General features: G+C 42.6%; 1 protein-coding gene across 1 annotated transcript in view; it reads left to right on the plus strand.

Moving 5' to 3' along the window:
* Nucleotides 1-16,100, plus strand: part of Kctd19 (potassium channel tetramerization domain containing 19) — a 37,512-nt gene that overhangs the window by 3,613 nt on the left and 17,799 nt on the right. Inside the window, exon 2 of the mRNA XM_052729283.1 lies at nucleotides 1,939-2,235. Within this exon, the coding sequence (XP_052585243.1) occupies nucleotides 1,939-2,235 (297 nt within the window). The remainder of the gene's footprint in view (nucleotides 1-1,938; nucleotides 2,236-16,100) is intronic.

Below are 16,100 nucleotides of genomic sequence, written 5' to 3' on the forward strand. Positions count from 1 at the left end.
GTTCAAGGCCAGCCTGGTCTACATAGTAAGTTCCATGCCAGACAGGGTTCCAAAGTGAGACCCTGCCTTAAACAAACAAAACAAGCAAACAAACCTACCAAATGTTTCAATGTATGGATTTATTCCACTTTGTTTACTCATTTACCAGTTGATGGACAAATTCAACTGAACATAGATATAAAGATTTATTTTTAGGCTCTAGTTCTATGCTATGTATCTATATGGCTGTCTTTATACCAATAGTACACTGCCTTAATTGATATTAGTGTGTAGTAAATTTTCAAAATTGGAGGTATGAATCCTAAAATTTTGTTTTTCTTTCCAAAGATTGTTGTACCTATCTTCTGGGTCCTTTTCTAAGGTAGCTGGGATTTTCTTCAGAACTGTGTTAAATTTATAGATTAGTTTGGAGAATATCATCATATTTTTAGATAGGGTCTTGTTGTGTAGCTCAGATTAGCCTAAAACTAGCAATCTTCCTGCCTTAGCCTCTCAAATTCTAGGGTTGTAATTGTGGACCACCAAGCTTGAGTATTGTCATCTCCATATTAAATTTCTCAAGTGAACCTATTTTCCCATGTATTTGAGGTTTTTTTTTTTGGTTTTTTCGAGACAGGGTTTCTCTGTGTAGCTTTGCGCCTTTCCTGGAACTCACTTGGTAGCCCAGGCTGGCCTCGAACTCACAGAGATCCGCCTGGCTCTGCCTCCCGAGTGCTGGGATTAAAGGCGTGCGCCACCACTGCCCGGCGTATTTGAGTATTTTAAAAGTTTCTTTCAACAGGGGTTCATTAGGAGAGGGTTCATCAGTAAAATGTTTGTTGTGCAAGAATGAGGATCTGAGTTCAAGCTTTAACACCCACATAAAAAGCTAACTCTCCTGTAATCCCAGCATTAGAGAGGAAGACAGAAGTATTGCTGGGACTCACTGGCTAGCCAGTCTAACTGAATCCAAGAACCCAGATTCAGTGAGAGATTAATCTCAAAATACAAAGTGGACAGCAATTGAAAAAGATAACCAAAATCGACATCTGGCACATACATGCACATATACAAGCAATGATTTAAACAGTGTTCTGATGTTTTCAGAATACAAGGATTATACTTCTTACATTTATTAATGAATGTTTGCTTCTTTTTGATGATATTATAAACAGAATTGTTTATTTTTCTCATTCTCTCTCTCTGTGTGTGTGTGTGTGTATACACATGTACGTACACTCAAGTGATCAAGTCTATGTGTGTGCATGCAGAGAGCAGAAGACAACATCAAATATTCTCCCCTCTCATTTTCATGCTTATTCCTTTGAGACAGGGTCTCTCACGTATGTAGTTCAGTATGTAGTTGAAGTGGAGTTCCTTATTTTTCAGCTAGGCTGGCAGCCAGCAAATTCCTCAAGGATCTTCTTGTCTCCATCTCCACTCAGTGCTGGGGTTACAGGTGAACATTGGGTCACACACATATCTTTTACTGGGTGTTGGGATTCAAATTCAGGTCCTCATGTTTCACAACAAGCACTCTTACCCATCATTCCAGCCTTTCTCCCACCTCCCACCTTTTAATACAGGTTTTCACTATGTAGCCATAGTTGGCCTTGAGTTCAGTATGTAGCCCACATTGTCCTCAGACTTAGTGATCTTTCTGCCTCAGTCTTTTGAGTGTTGGGATTACAGATGTATGAAACCCAGGCTGGGATTACAGATGCATGAAACCCTGGCTGGCTTTTTAAGTTGTTAATGTGTAAAATATATTTGGTTTTTAAAAATATTCTTCAGTCTTGCTGAGCTCATAACTGTGTGTGTGTGTGTGTGTGTGTGTGTGTGTGTGAATGTCTTTGAATGTTGTATTTCATTACCATGTCAGCAAATATAGTTTAATACTTCTAGTCAGGAGGATTTCAATTTTTTTGTTACATAATTCTCACCTTATCTTCCCTTTAGGAGGAGCCTGGCATGCCCCATGAATCAGCAGAGGATTTGTTTCATTTCAATGTTGGAGGCTGGCATTTCTCAGTTCCCAGAAGCAAACTTGCTCAATTCCCAGACTCGCTGCTGTGGAAAGAGGCTTCAGCCTTGACCTCTTCAGAAAACCAGAGGCTGTTCATTGACAGAGATGGTTCTACATTTAGGCATGTCCACTATTACCTCTACACTTCCAAGCTCTCCTTCTCCAGTTGTGCTGAACTGAACCTGCTCTATGAGCAAGCCCTGGGTTTGCAGCTGATGCCTTTACTTCAGGTAAGATGTGCTTCTCCTCCAAGAAATGTGAGGTTCCTTTCTATATTGGTTTCCGAGGTAACCCTTTTAATGGACAAGCTAATGAATGAGTTAAAATGATGAACAATATCCTGGAATTGCTTGATGGTTTTTGTTTGTTCTTGAGATACAGTCTCCCTGTGTAGGCAGGGACCACCTTGACTTATGACCTCGAAGCCCCTGTCTGCCAAGTGCCACACAGCCAGTTCTTAGCTGCACAGTGTTGACAGGGGCTTTCATCTGACTCTGCTTTATTTGTATCAGCAGCCACAAGGGACGTGAGATAGGAGTTAATGTTATTGAGAGGGTATCTTTGGCTCTTTCAAATCTTATTTTAAACTGTACTTATTTATGTTTTTTTGTTGTTGTTGTTGTTTTTCTTTTTTGAGGTGCTGGAGACAAAACCGAGGCCTTCTGCATGCTAGGCAAATACGCTACCATTAAGCCACATCTCCAACCCCTGGGGTTTTTGTTTTGTTTTGTTTTGTCTTCTTGGTTTTTTGAGACAGGGTTTCTTTGTGTAGCCCTGGATGTCCTGGATCTCGCTCTGTGACCAGGCTGGCCTTGAACTCACAGAGACCTTCCTGCCTCTGCCTCCTGAGTACTGGGACTAAAGGTACATGCCACCACCGCCCAGCTGGGATTTTTTTTTTTTTTTGGTTTTTCGAGACAGGGTTTCTCTGTGTAGCTTTACGCCTTTCCTGGTACTCGCTTTGGAGACCAGGCTGGCCTCGAACTCACAGAGATCCGCCTGGCTCTGCCTCCCGAGTGCTGGGATTAAAGGCGTGCGCCACCACCGCCCGGCCGGGGATTTTTTTTTTTTTTTAATGTACATTTCTTTAAGATAATCTTACACTGTTGCCCAGGCTGCCCTGGAAGAACTCATTTTGTGTCTTAGGATGTCCTCAAACTCACAGCAATCCTCCCAAATGCTGGGATTATAGGACTACCATACCGATAGCAGCCCTTGGGTTTTGTTTTGCATTTATTGTTAGTGTGTGTGTGATGTGTGTATATGGGCATGTATGCCATGGTGTGCATGTAGAAGACGACAGAACAACTCTGTGGAGTCACTTCTTCCCTCCCAGTCTTAGGTGGGTTCCAGAGATGGCGCTCAGGTTGTCAGGCTTGTGCAGCAAGGGCCTTAACCAGTTGCACACCGCTCTCCATTTGTGACTCCAGCTACCCTTGAACTTGAAATCCTGCCCTCCGCCTCCCAAATACTGAGATTAACAGACTGGTGTTTTGAACTTTTAAAAGGAAAAAGCTGTGCACCTTCTAGGATTTACTATGTACACCATGTCTGAGATTTAAAATCTGTAAGATTCATCAAGACTATTTCTTCTCACAGGCACAGTGGTACACATCTGTAATTTTAACTACTTAGAAGGCTGAAGTGGGATGATTTCTTGAGTGCATGAGTTTAAGACTAGCGTAGGCAACATATGGACAACTCATGTTTTAAAGAGAAAAAAAAGCTTCTCATTGTGCCTCTAAGGTACTCAATATTCACTTTGGCAAAGCTCTCCAATTTGCAGAATCCTATCTTTGCCTTTACTTCTTTATTTTCCAAGAGACTTTTTATTTTTGTTTTGTTTTGAGACAGGGTCTCACAGCTCTGGCTCTCCTGGAACTCAATATGTAGACTGGGCTACAAGCTGGCCTCAAACTCAGAGATCTACCTGTCTTTGCTTCCTAAGCGCTGGGATTAAAAACATGGGACACTAGGCCCAGCTGGCAACTGAACCTGGGTCCTCTGAAAGAGCAGCAAGTGCTCTAACTGCTGAGCCCAAGAGACTTCTTTTCATTTCCTTGTTTTTGTCTCTGTTTTTAAGCCAGTCTCATTACACAGCCCACGTTGGCCTGGAACTCACTATGTAGATAGCAAGATTTCAAACTCTGACAGATTTGCCTGCCTCTGCCTCCCAAGGGCTGGTGATTAAAGGTCTCACTTTATCCATTGTTTTTTTGGTAATTTGAGACAGTGTCATATGTGACTCAAGTTGACCTAGATTTTACTATGTAGCCTAGAATTTACTATGTAGCCAGTGGTGACCTTGAACTCCTGATCTTCCTGCTACCACCTAGTGCTGGGATTACAGGCATATACTACCAAACCTTTTTTATTTCTATTTTTTTATTTTGAGAAAGGGTCTCAAGTAGTCCACACTGGCCTCGAACTAACTATACAGCTGAGGAGGACCCTTAATTCCATCTTCTTGCCTCTGCTTCTCACGTGCTGGAATTACAGGCTTGTGCTTCTATACAACCTGCTTCCTTTAAAAAAAAATGTTTTGGTTTTATGATTTTCACCTGTATGTATATATCTGTGTGTATACACACACGTGGGTATGGATCCTCATGAAGGCTAGAAGTGGGCATTGCATTCCATGGAGCTGAGTTGTAAGTGATTGTGAGATGCCCAACTTGGGTGCTGGGAACTGAACTCAGGTCCTCTGCAAAAGCAGTAAACACTTTTACCACTGAGTAGGTCTCTCTAGTACATTTCTTCCTTCCTTCCTTCCTTCCTTCCTTCCTTCCTTCCTTCCTTCCTTCCTTCCTTCCTATTACTTACTTACTTACTTTTTGGGGGGATGGTGATTCAAGACAGGATTTCTCTGTGTAGCCCTGGCTGTCCTAGAACTCACTATGTAGAGCAGGCTGGCCTTGAACTTAGAGATCTGCTGGCCTCTGCCTCCCTGAGTGCTGGGATTAAAAGCATGCACCACCACTGCCCAGCTGCACTTTTCCTTTCTTAAATTTTAAGAGCTTTAAATACCTTTACTGATAAAGCATCAAAGTATGACAGAAAATGGAAGCATTACTTTTTAGTTTTCTCCAAGCCACAGAGATCATTTCTGTGGTGGCTGGGCTTAGTTTATTTGGTAGTTTTTGAACAAGGATTTTTTTTAACCTGGAAAAACTAAATATTATGACTGTGAAGGAAATCTGGGCATGTTCCATATCAATCCCACTGTCTGGACAAGGTGTTGTTTATTCCATTTCCATAAGGACTAGCCCATCAACTACAGTGCATCTCTGTACACCACTAATTACGCCTTCCCAATACCTCTTGAGAGAAAATTGACTTAGATTGTATATGTATCTGGGTCAGGAGGAAAGAAACAATTTATTCTGTAGTGTATATGCTTATGGATGATCCTTAGTAAATAATCCAATGTTTTCTCTGAAGTTATATATTTAGAAATCCAAAACCCTTAGCACACTGCAGTGCAAGTTGTAGTTCTCTTAATTTTTTTCAAACTTCCCACTTGAATCTAAATCTTTGTCAACTTCTTTAGGAGTAAAACACTAGAATTGCTTGCAAGTGGCTTCAAAGCTGTCTAAATGGCCTGGCGTGTTAGGACTGTTCATGGCTGTGTGCCAAGGCATCTTTTTGTGTAGAGAAGGAGTAACTTGTTCACTGCAGAAAGTCAAAGAGATCAAGGCAATGTTTTACAGGATAATTTAAAAGAATACAAGCTTCTTATACAAACAGTTATTAAGCCCTTTAACCCCTTTGCTGTCCTCACTTCCTAAACTGAAAAAAAATATATCTGGGAATCAGCCTTGAAGTAGGAGGAACAACTCAGAGGCCAATGAGTTGGCCTGATTCCAAAATTCCAAGATGTGTGAGTAGCAGAATTTGAAGAATTATGTGGATCTGCCTCCTTAAAACAGACTGTGAAACAAGTGCTTATGCTTCGGAAATGGTGTTTTCGAAGAAATAAACATTTGGGCTGGCCCAGCCAAAGTGGTATTTATTCACTGAAGCAGAATGTAAATACAGCTGGGAACCAACAGCCGCCTCAAGCAAGTCAACTGCCTCGCACATTTCCACCATTTTTCTCACTGCTAAGGCCGATCCAACCACTCAGAGGTGTGCCTAAGTGAACAAACACTGCTTGGAGAAGATGAATTTTGTCAATTCTTAGTCTAAAGATTCTTCTTAAGCAGTCCCCTACAAGCATTTAACTATGACTTAATGAGAGCATTCTGGGTTCCAGTTATCATTCCTATGGGCTTTAGGGAAAAGGAAGAATGCTACAGTAAAATATAATGTGGCCCATGAATGTGGGTGACATATGTAATTATATGCCTCTTTTAAGAGGTGGGGTCTCACTGTGTTGCCTCACCTAGTCCTGCACTCCTGGATTCCACTGATCCTCCTGCCTCAACCTCCGAAGTCACTGGAGGACTATGGGTACATGCAGTAACATCTAATTTCATAGGTATTATTCAAATTTTGTAGTAGACAAAACTTATAAAGTATAAAGAAATGAGTGAAACCAATTTGCTGATGTATTTTATATAACCCAGTATTTTCAAAATTTTTAATTTGAGATACTTTTTTCTTGTTTTGTTCCAGGTTTTCAATATCTGATATGTTTTTTTATATTTAGCACATCTCAGATTTAGACTACTACAGGTCAAGAAGGCAGTGACTGCCATACTGGACAGCACATATCTAACTGTTCCACATTGTTAGTGCTACTTCCTAAAGGACTCTTCAGAATTAGCACCTAACAATAAAAATAGAGCTTGGCTCCTGCTAACCGAATGTCTCACTCACTCAAATGGTAGCATACATTGCTCAAGATAGTCTGTAACATGGTAGGCTTTGTTGAAAAACATGGTGGTGCACATCTATAATACCAGTACTTGGGAAGCTGAGACAGAAGGATCATCAGTTCAAGGCTAGCCTTGACTACATAGCAAGACCCTACCTCAAATAAATAAACAAATGTTTTAAAAGGACAAAAGAGAGAAGACAAGAAAAGTAGAATCAGAGAATGAGTCAACAAGCAGGATAAGACTGAAAGCTTCTGGAAGACAGGTACCTGAGCTCATACTGATGCTCAGCTTTCTGTCCACCATTCCCTGCATACCTACTGCATTTACCTGCCCTTCTATATACCTAACCTGTACCTTCCTCCTCTAAAAGGTACATTTCAAGTCTCCAATTCTAATCAGAACATTAAATGTGCTTGGACAGCCAACCACATGCCAGGTTCTGGAAATAAAAGAAATGAGGTAGGAAGCCATACCATATGAGGGAGGGAGGGAGGGAGGAAGGCAGGGAGGGAGGCAGGGAGGGAGAGAGGGAGGGAGAGAGGGGAGAGAGTGAAAGAGACTAAATGGAAAAAGGCAGAGACTGTAAGATTTTATATATATACAGGCTTTTCCCAGCATCTTCAGTACTTGGGATTAAACACAGGTTTTTGTCAATGTTAGGCAAGTGCCCTACCACTGAGCCATATCCCCAGCCCTGATTCTACCTACATAAAGGGACCATGTATTTTGTGATTGTTTTTATGCATTTTCTGGATGTGGTAGTTTATGCCTATAATCCCAGCACTTGGAGGGTAAGACAGAGAATTATTGTGAGTTCAAGGCTAATATTGGCCACAAACTGAGATCTCAAGAGAATAAAAAGAAGAATGCATACATTAATTCACTCCTCTTTGCTTCTTGACTATGGGTGCAATGTGCCCAGCTGTTCTAAGCTCTTGGCATTGTGACTTCTCTGCAATGGTGGACTATAACTTGGTACTGTGAGCTAAAATGAACACTTGCTCCTCTAGAAATAAAGGAAAAAAGAGTGAGAGATAGAATAAGAGAAATTTATGGAGAAAAAATAGATTTAGTGACTACCCAGGACTGGATTGTGGGGTAGGAAGGATAAGTTGGATAAAAATAGGCAATGATAATTCAGAGTGCAGGGTTTATTTCTGGGGCACCAGAATAGATAGTGGAAATGGTTGAACAGCTATGCAAATCTACCAAAACCGGATGAGTTGTACCCTTTAAACTGGTATGCTTTAGCTGGGCCAGGTGGTACAGGCCTTTAACCCCAGCTGTTTGGAAAGCTGAGCAGGATGATCTAAAGTTCAAGACCAAATTGAGTAATTTAGCAAGATGATAGTGGGATTGGGCGTGAGGCTGGGGCTGCAGCTTAGTATTAGAATGTTTGCCTAGAACATACAAGGCCCTGGGCTTCATCTCCAGTTTTCTTTTTTTTTTTTTTTTTTTTTTGGTTTTTTGAGACAGGGTTTCTCTGTGTAGCTTTGCGCCTTTTCCTGGATCTCGCTCTGTAGACCAGGCTGGCCTCGAACTCACAGAGATCCGCCTGCCTCTGCCTCCCGAGTGCTGGGATTAAAGGCGCGCACCACCACCGCCCGGCAGTTTGTATATTGTTTTTGAAACTACAAAAGAGCTGAGTATTTGAATTGACAGAGACCATATGGCTAGCACAGCCTAAAATATTTAGTATCTGGCCTCTCATGAGGGATTCTCCTGGCCGAGATTCAATAGGGGCAAGGGAAGAAGCAGGAAGATTAGCTAGGAAGCTCTGGCAGGACCCAGATGGTGGTTCTCAACCTTCCTAATACTGAAGCCCCTTAATACAGTTCCTCATGCTGTGGTGACTCTCAACTGTAAAGATGTTTTTGTTGCTATTTCATAACTGTAATTTTGCTACTGTTGTGAATTGTAATGTGTTCAGATGGTCTTAGGTGACCACTATGAAAGGGTCGTTCAACCCCCAAAGGGGTGGCAGCCCACAGATTGAGAACCACTGCTCCAGATGAAAGATAATGCTGGTTTGGTCTTGAGTGTTAATAGAAACAATTTAAATCCTGGTCTTGATGAATTTGCAAATGAATGGGATGCAGGACATGAAAGAATGGACAACTTATGTTTCTACCCTGAGCAACCAGGTAAATGGTAAATTCTAAGCGATGTGAACATTTAAGAGGCAGGGATCACAAGTTAAGATCGACAATGTCAAGCTGGAGAAACAGTGAAAAGGTAGTAAATCCAAGTGGAGAGAATGAGGAGTCACTGGATATACAGGTCTGGAATTCATGGGAACAGTTGGGACTAGAAATATAATCTGGGAGTCATCAAAGCTGATATGTAAATCTTTGAACATGAAAGTTTTGAAATGTTATATATTATTCACAGGGGAGATATAAAGTAGTCACTGCCAGTCCATACATAACATCCTTAGGCTTCCTAAAACTTCATGTGGAATTTGAGAAGCCCTCTTAAACATAACCTACTCTAAGCCTTTCACTTACCATCAGACTGATTAGAAGTCACAGCCGCTACTAAAGATTGTGACATTTCCCTTCAGGGTCACTCACAAGAGTTTAAGGTTCATTGCAGACTATTGGTTCACTTTTACATGCCCTTTGAAGCCCACTGAGGATTGAATACAGGGCTTCACACTCATGCTGACACACACACTATCACTAAACTACATCTTAGCCCAATTTTTCCTATTTCACTGCCTTCTGGAAACTTCAAAGTTTGAACCATAAGTTGTTCCATTTGTCAGCAATCTGCTACCAGTAAGGAATCCAAATATGCCTGCATCCTTTGAGTTCAAGGGGAGCCAGGAAGATTTTGTTGATCACACAAATGATGCCTTTAATAAAACAGGTCAGTGGCAGTCTCACATTTCCTATTACTTAAGATGTGAGACTGTTGCATGAATTCTAAATGGTCTTATAATAAAAACCTGGAGCCAGGTGTTGGGGTAAATGCTGAAAGATTAGAGAAACAAAGGAACAAGCCACAGCTACTTCTCACCTCGACAACTCCACGAGTCCTCTGACTGAATGCCTCTTGAGTCCTTAGCCGAAAGGGTCTTGAGTTCCTGTCTCCTCACACCTTATATGCCTTTCTCTGCCCAACCATTTCACTTCCTATCTCAACCTTCCCAGTGCTGGGATTAAAGGTGTGTGCTTCCCAAGTACTGGGATTAAAGGTGTGTGCTACCACTGTTTGGCTCTGTTTCTCTTTTAGACTGGATTAATCTTGTGTAGTCTAGGGTGTCCTTGAACTCACAGAGGTCCAGATGGATCTCTGCCTCTGCCTCCGAGTGCTAGGTTTAAAGGTATGTGCCACCACTGCCTGGCCTCTATGTATAATCTAGAGGCTGGCTCTGTCCTCTGATCTTTGGGCAAATTTTGTTAACGAGTACAAACTCAGTGTTACTACATGAGACAGACTACCCTGTGGTCTGGAAGAAGAATATATAAACAGCAGATAGTCATTCCAACAATGTGGTTTGTGGACAACAATGGATAAGTGGACAACTCAAGTGTAAAGCCCTTGAAATGGCTTCAAGGATCCCCACTGACTGGTCCATCTGCTCATACTGGCTCATATCACAAATACATATACATAGCCATGTATATATATGTACATACACTCACTCCTCACACACACACACACACACACACACACACACACACACACACATACACACACACACACACACTGAAGTTCAATCATACCCCTAAGTATCCCCTATGCTTACTTTTGATGCCCCTGTACTCTTTTTTAAAATATTCCCCTTTTAAATTTTGTTATAAATGTAGCCCGTAGAAAGTAGGAAGCCTCGCCTGACATTTCCAGACAAAGTTAAAGTTATTGTTGTTCTATTCTTATAACAATGCTAATTCTGTTGGGATCATGTTTTTGTATGTCTTTCTCCTTTTCTGGTTTATATTTTTTCATGCTTGCATTTCCATTGTTTTTCAAAGTAGCTGGCATCTATAGATGTTTAATTAACATCTACTGGGAGATGAAGACTGGACTCACCCCTATGGAGTGAGACTAGAACCAGCGGGTAGAGAGACAAATTTGAAATATTGAGAGTGTCCTTATTTGGCTTCTTCTGATTCATATCCTTTTGGCCTAACAGCATCAGGGCAGCGCAGGCACTCTTCGTCTTCACACAGCCATCAGGGATTTGCCGGTTCCCTACGCTCTTCTACCATTATGTTCCTCACAATAGCCCATAAGAATATAAGGCATCTCCAAAACCCATTACTGTTTTGAAAATCCTGTTAAGTCCAAAAGCTTTGCCAGCAGGGTACATTTGTCAGCCATCTTTTAGCAACATACACGCCCCTGCACCATCAGTTTTACATTGCTTCTGATTTGGTTTTCACTATTATCTAGGCCCAAAGCAATTAGCCTTTTGGATTCATGTATTTCCATAAAGAAATCCTCCCTTGGCTGGGCACAGTGGAGCATTTCCATAATTCCAGAACTTGAGAGGCTGAGGCTGGAGGACTGCAGCAAGTTCAAGAACAGCCTGGGCTATATAGCAAGACTTTGTTGAAATAAGAAACCTCCCTCCAGTAACTTCCCATGTCATAACATATGAAGAGTAAAATTCCAAAAAGTAATATTCAGGTAGATGAAGGTAGACCTGAAGTCAGCCTACAGAAAACCAGCCATATGCTCTGTGACAACTTGAATCAGTAAAGCCAAAAGCTCCCTGGAAGCTAGGCTCCCTGGAGTGTTTTTTATTCATGCATTCTTTCAACAGAAAATGCACTGGTGTCCCATTTCTAGCAGAGAATAACACAAGCCAAGTCCTTGGGGTCTCAGGGAAGTTATACTCTTAGAAAAGAGCTGACAGAGCATAAATAAGTAAGTAGGTAAGGGAGTTGGGGAATGTTTCTGTGGTTTCTTAAAGCATTCTAATGTCTTCCTGTGAACAAAGGTCTTACATTTCTAGAAACCAGAGCAAGGACTCACAGAGAGAGTTCAGGAAACAACCTCGTTGAAGCTCCTGGGCCTACTTGCTTAGCTTGACCCCTTCGATTAACACATAGCACGTCCTCACTGGCTGAAATTGCAATCTTTGTAGATTTAGTTGCCTGAATTCTTCTCCTTTTAAAGATTTGTCCAACATTCCCTTTCTTGGAGAAAATGGGGCTGCTCACAGTTTAATAGAAACATCAGGACATAGAGGCTTCATTTCTATAAAATGGCTCATCCTCTCCTCCATAGCATACTTCCTCTCAAGCTAGTTGGACTGACCTACTACAGTATATACCCCATACCAAACAATGCTTCCAAAGAATGCTAGGCTGGCCTTAAGCAGGTTGTTGTCCTGGACAGGAATTCCCTTCCTCCCCAGGGGTCCCTTTTCCCGTGGCCAATTTAGATTTGCTCAAGGGCTCATCTGTTTTAGCCACTAAGATAGAACTTGGGGTTTAAATCTACAGGTGGCAAGTTCCAGCTCTTGTGACTACTAAGCAGTACCTTAGAATGGGTTTAGATGCTCCTTTGTCTTTCTCCAGGACTTCCCTAGCTCACCCACCCTCTTTTCTCTATTGTGTTCTTTGCCTTTCTGTCCACCACCAATCAAACTCAAACTGAGCCCTTTCTTCCTGCCTTCCCCTTTCTGTCCTTTCTCACTGTGGTCCTTCTCTCAAGTTTTCTGTCTCTCAGGTCCCAAGTTGGAGTCATTATCTTCACTGCCCTCTGAACTGTGAGCTGTGTGTGCTAGCTTTGCCTAAAGTCTTGGACATCCAGGATCTTCATCAGTTTTGTGAGTGCAGTCCACCTCTCTGTCAGATCTTTTGCCCTTTCTTTCCAGAAGACTCAACCTGCTAGCTCCACAGTTTCATGCAGTCTTTCACATAACTTAATTCCAAGCACTTCCTCTCTATTAGGTGCATACATGAAGCCAGCCCTCTGCCAGGCACCTGACGACAGAGGAAAGAACTGGCCTGGATCCAACCCAAAAGCTTGTGTAGAGAAGTGTGTATGTGTTTGTGGTAACGGGGTGGGGGGATGGGGGGGTGAGAATGGCTGGCTCTGGCTGGAGGAGGCACCAGGTTCTGTAGCTTGAGAAATGGGAAGAGGAGTTTTCTGGGCAGAGGGAATAACATACATAAAGTTGAGGTAGGGTGGGAGGACAGGTGAGCTAGCTTTTTCAGTCTCTAAGTTTGATCCCCAGAACCCACATCAAAATGTCAGACATGGGCCAGGCGGTGGAGGTGCATGCCTTTAATCCCCAGCACAAACAAACAAACAAACAGATCTTTTATGTGTATGCCTGTATACCAAGTACATACCTGGTTACCACAGAGGCCAGAGGGCAACACTGGATACTGAGACTCAAACCTATGTCTTTAGAACAACCAGTTCTCTTAACTACCGTGTCATCTCCCCAGCCCAGAGTCCAACCTCTTAACCACTGTTCTCTGCACATTTCTCTCTACAGGCTTCTGAGCTGAATTCAGGTCTGTTCTCTTTGCTATCACACAACATCTCCAAATTTCAGGTTTCTCACATGCAAAGTAAAGACAATGAAATCTGGAAAGTATTGTGAGGATTATAGCCAAAATTATGCTAATTGCCTTCTCCTTGGTGGTCACATCCCACACTACCTTTCCAGCTTCATGTTCCAATGTTCTGTTTTCAACCCAACATCAATGACACTAAATTCATAAAACTCCCAAAGCACACCATGTTCTTTGGTGCTGCCTCAGCACTTTTTCATGCTTGCACCTGTGTGTGTGTGTGTGTGTGTGTGTGTGTGTGTGTGTGTGTGTGTGTGTGTATCAAGGTATCATCTTCAGGAATATCATCTACTTCCTTTGAGACAGGGTCTCTCATTAGTCTGGAGCTCACCAATCAGGTTGACTGGCTGACTGGTGAGTCCCAGTGAGCCTCCTACCTGCACGCACACAGTGTTAGGATTATTAGCCTATGCCACTACGCCTGACATTTTTGTTTGTTTGTTTTTCGAGACAGGGTTTCTCTGTGTAACAGTCATAGCTATACTGGAACTCACTCTGTAGATCAGACTGGCCTTGAACTTGGAGATCCACCTGCCTCTGCCTCCCAAGTAAAGGGATTAAAGGTGTTTGCCACCACTGCCTAGCAAGAATTTTTAATTTTTTAAAAAAAAAAGCCAGACTCTCAAGTCCTAGACTCCATTCCCAGCATCTTAACTTTCTTGGAAGACTGAATCCCTTATGGCTTCCTTGGCCCTGTTTCCCATGTGGGGAAAAAAAGCATAGTAATAACCAGGCCTGGTGGCACAAACCAATAATCCCAGTTCCTTGGGAGGCTGAGGGAAGAGAATTACAAATTCAAGGCCCATCTGGGCTATGGAGTTCATAGCTTAGGAAACTTAGTGAGACCTTGTCTCAACATTTTTTAAGAGGGGGGGCTTGGGGCTGAGTGATGCTCGGCAATTAAGAGCAAGTACTGCTCCTGCAAAGGGCCTAAGTTTACTTCACAGCACCCATGTCAGGCAGCTCACAACCACCTATAAATCCAGCCTCAGGTGGATCCCAGGCCATTGGCCTCCGTAGACATCTTCACCCATGAGCACATACCCACATACAGACACACACACACACACACACACACACACACACACACACACACACACACAAGTAATAAAGCCTGCTTTGTGGGCAGAGACGAGTAGAAGGATTTGGAGTAAATGTGCCTAGAATTAAAATGATAGATTTAAAGGACAGAGTCAGAATTCAAGCCTGTGTTCTAGTTCAAGGCCCTCGTGCTGCCCCATTGATGGTGTAAGGCCTTATGTGCAATGCTAAGGAAAGTTTGGACTGATCCCACAGGCAATAACAAACACTGACCTTTTAATGGGAATGATTTGAATTATTTGGTACATTTTAAAGGTTACTGTATGGAGAAAGTTTAGGGATGGGTAAGGAGAGAAAATGGAGAGGCAGGAGATGGAATCTAGGGCTTGCTATCTATCTATCTGGGTGGAGAGACAATAATATTCAAATAACAGTCCCTAATTTAAATCTTTGTCTTAGTTAAGATTTCTATTGCTAAGATAAAACATCATGACCATAAGCATCTTAGCAAGGAAAGGGTTTATTTCCTCTTACACTCTCAGGTGCACACAATCACTCAGGGAAGTGAGGGCGATCATTTGAGACAGGAATAGGAGCAGAAGCTGGGGGGAGTGCTGCTGACTGACTTGCTCCGCCGAGCCTTCTGTTTGCTTTTCTTTCCTTCCTCCTTCCTTCCTTCCTTCCTTCCTTCCTTCCTTCCTTCCTTCCTTCCTTTCTTTCTTTTTTTCTTGCTTGCTTGCTTTCATTTGTTTTTCAAGATAGAGTTTCTCTGTATAGTTCTGGCTGTCCAGAACTGCTCTGTAGGCCAGGCTGATCTTGAACTCAGAGATATGCCTGTCTCTCAAGTTCTGGGATTAAAGGTGTGTGCCACCACAACTTTCAGTTTGCTTTCTTATACAGCTCAGGACCACCTACCCAGGGTTGGTACCTCCCACAGTGAGCTGGGCCCTCCAACGTCAATCATCAACCAAGAAAATGCCCCACAAGCTTGCCCATAGAACCAATCTGGTGGGGGCATTTTCTCAATTGAGGTTCCTTCTTTCCAAATGACTCTAGCATGTAAAAAACCAGCCAACACCCCTCTGGCTCCTAGGACACCACAAGAAAACCCATAGAATCAACTAACCTAGGCTCATAGGGGCCCACAGAGACTGAACCAACAGCCAGGGGGTCTGTATGGGACTAACCAAGGCCCTCTGCATATATGTTATAGTTGGGTAGCTTGGTCTTCATGTAGAACTCCTAACAGTGGAACCAGGGACTGTCTCTGACTCTTTTGCCTGCTTCTGGGACCCTTTTCCTCATACTGGGTTGCCTCATCCATCCTTAATATGAGGGAGGTGCCTAGTCTTACTGCAACTTGATATACCATGTTTGGTTGATATCCATAGGATGCCTGCCTTTTTCTGGAGAGAAACGGAGTGGGTGGAGGGGATGGGGGTAGGCAGAGAGCAGAGGGAAGGTGAGGGGGGAGGGACTGGGAGGAGAGGAGGGAGGGGTAACTGCAGTTGGGATGTAAAAACAAACAAAACAAAACAAACAGCCAACACATCTTTCAAGGATTTTTATTAACCAGAAGAACCATGAAAACTCATCAGGTAGCTTGCATGGTTCTCTGCTCTCTGGTTCTTGTTTATTGCTCTCAATCCATCGTCTTTTCTCCTTCAACCTCAATGTCACGTCCAAGGC

This window comes from Peromyscus californicus, unplaced genomic scaffold, assembly GCF_007827085.1.
Source record: "Peromyscus californicus insignis strain IS unplaced genomic scaffold, ASM782708v3 Scaffold_8__1_contigs__length_139910024, whole genome shotgun sequence".
In the NCBI taxonomy this organism is placed as follows: Eukaryota; Metazoa; Chordata; class Mammalia; order Rodentia; family Cricetidae; genus Peromyscus; species Peromyscus californicus.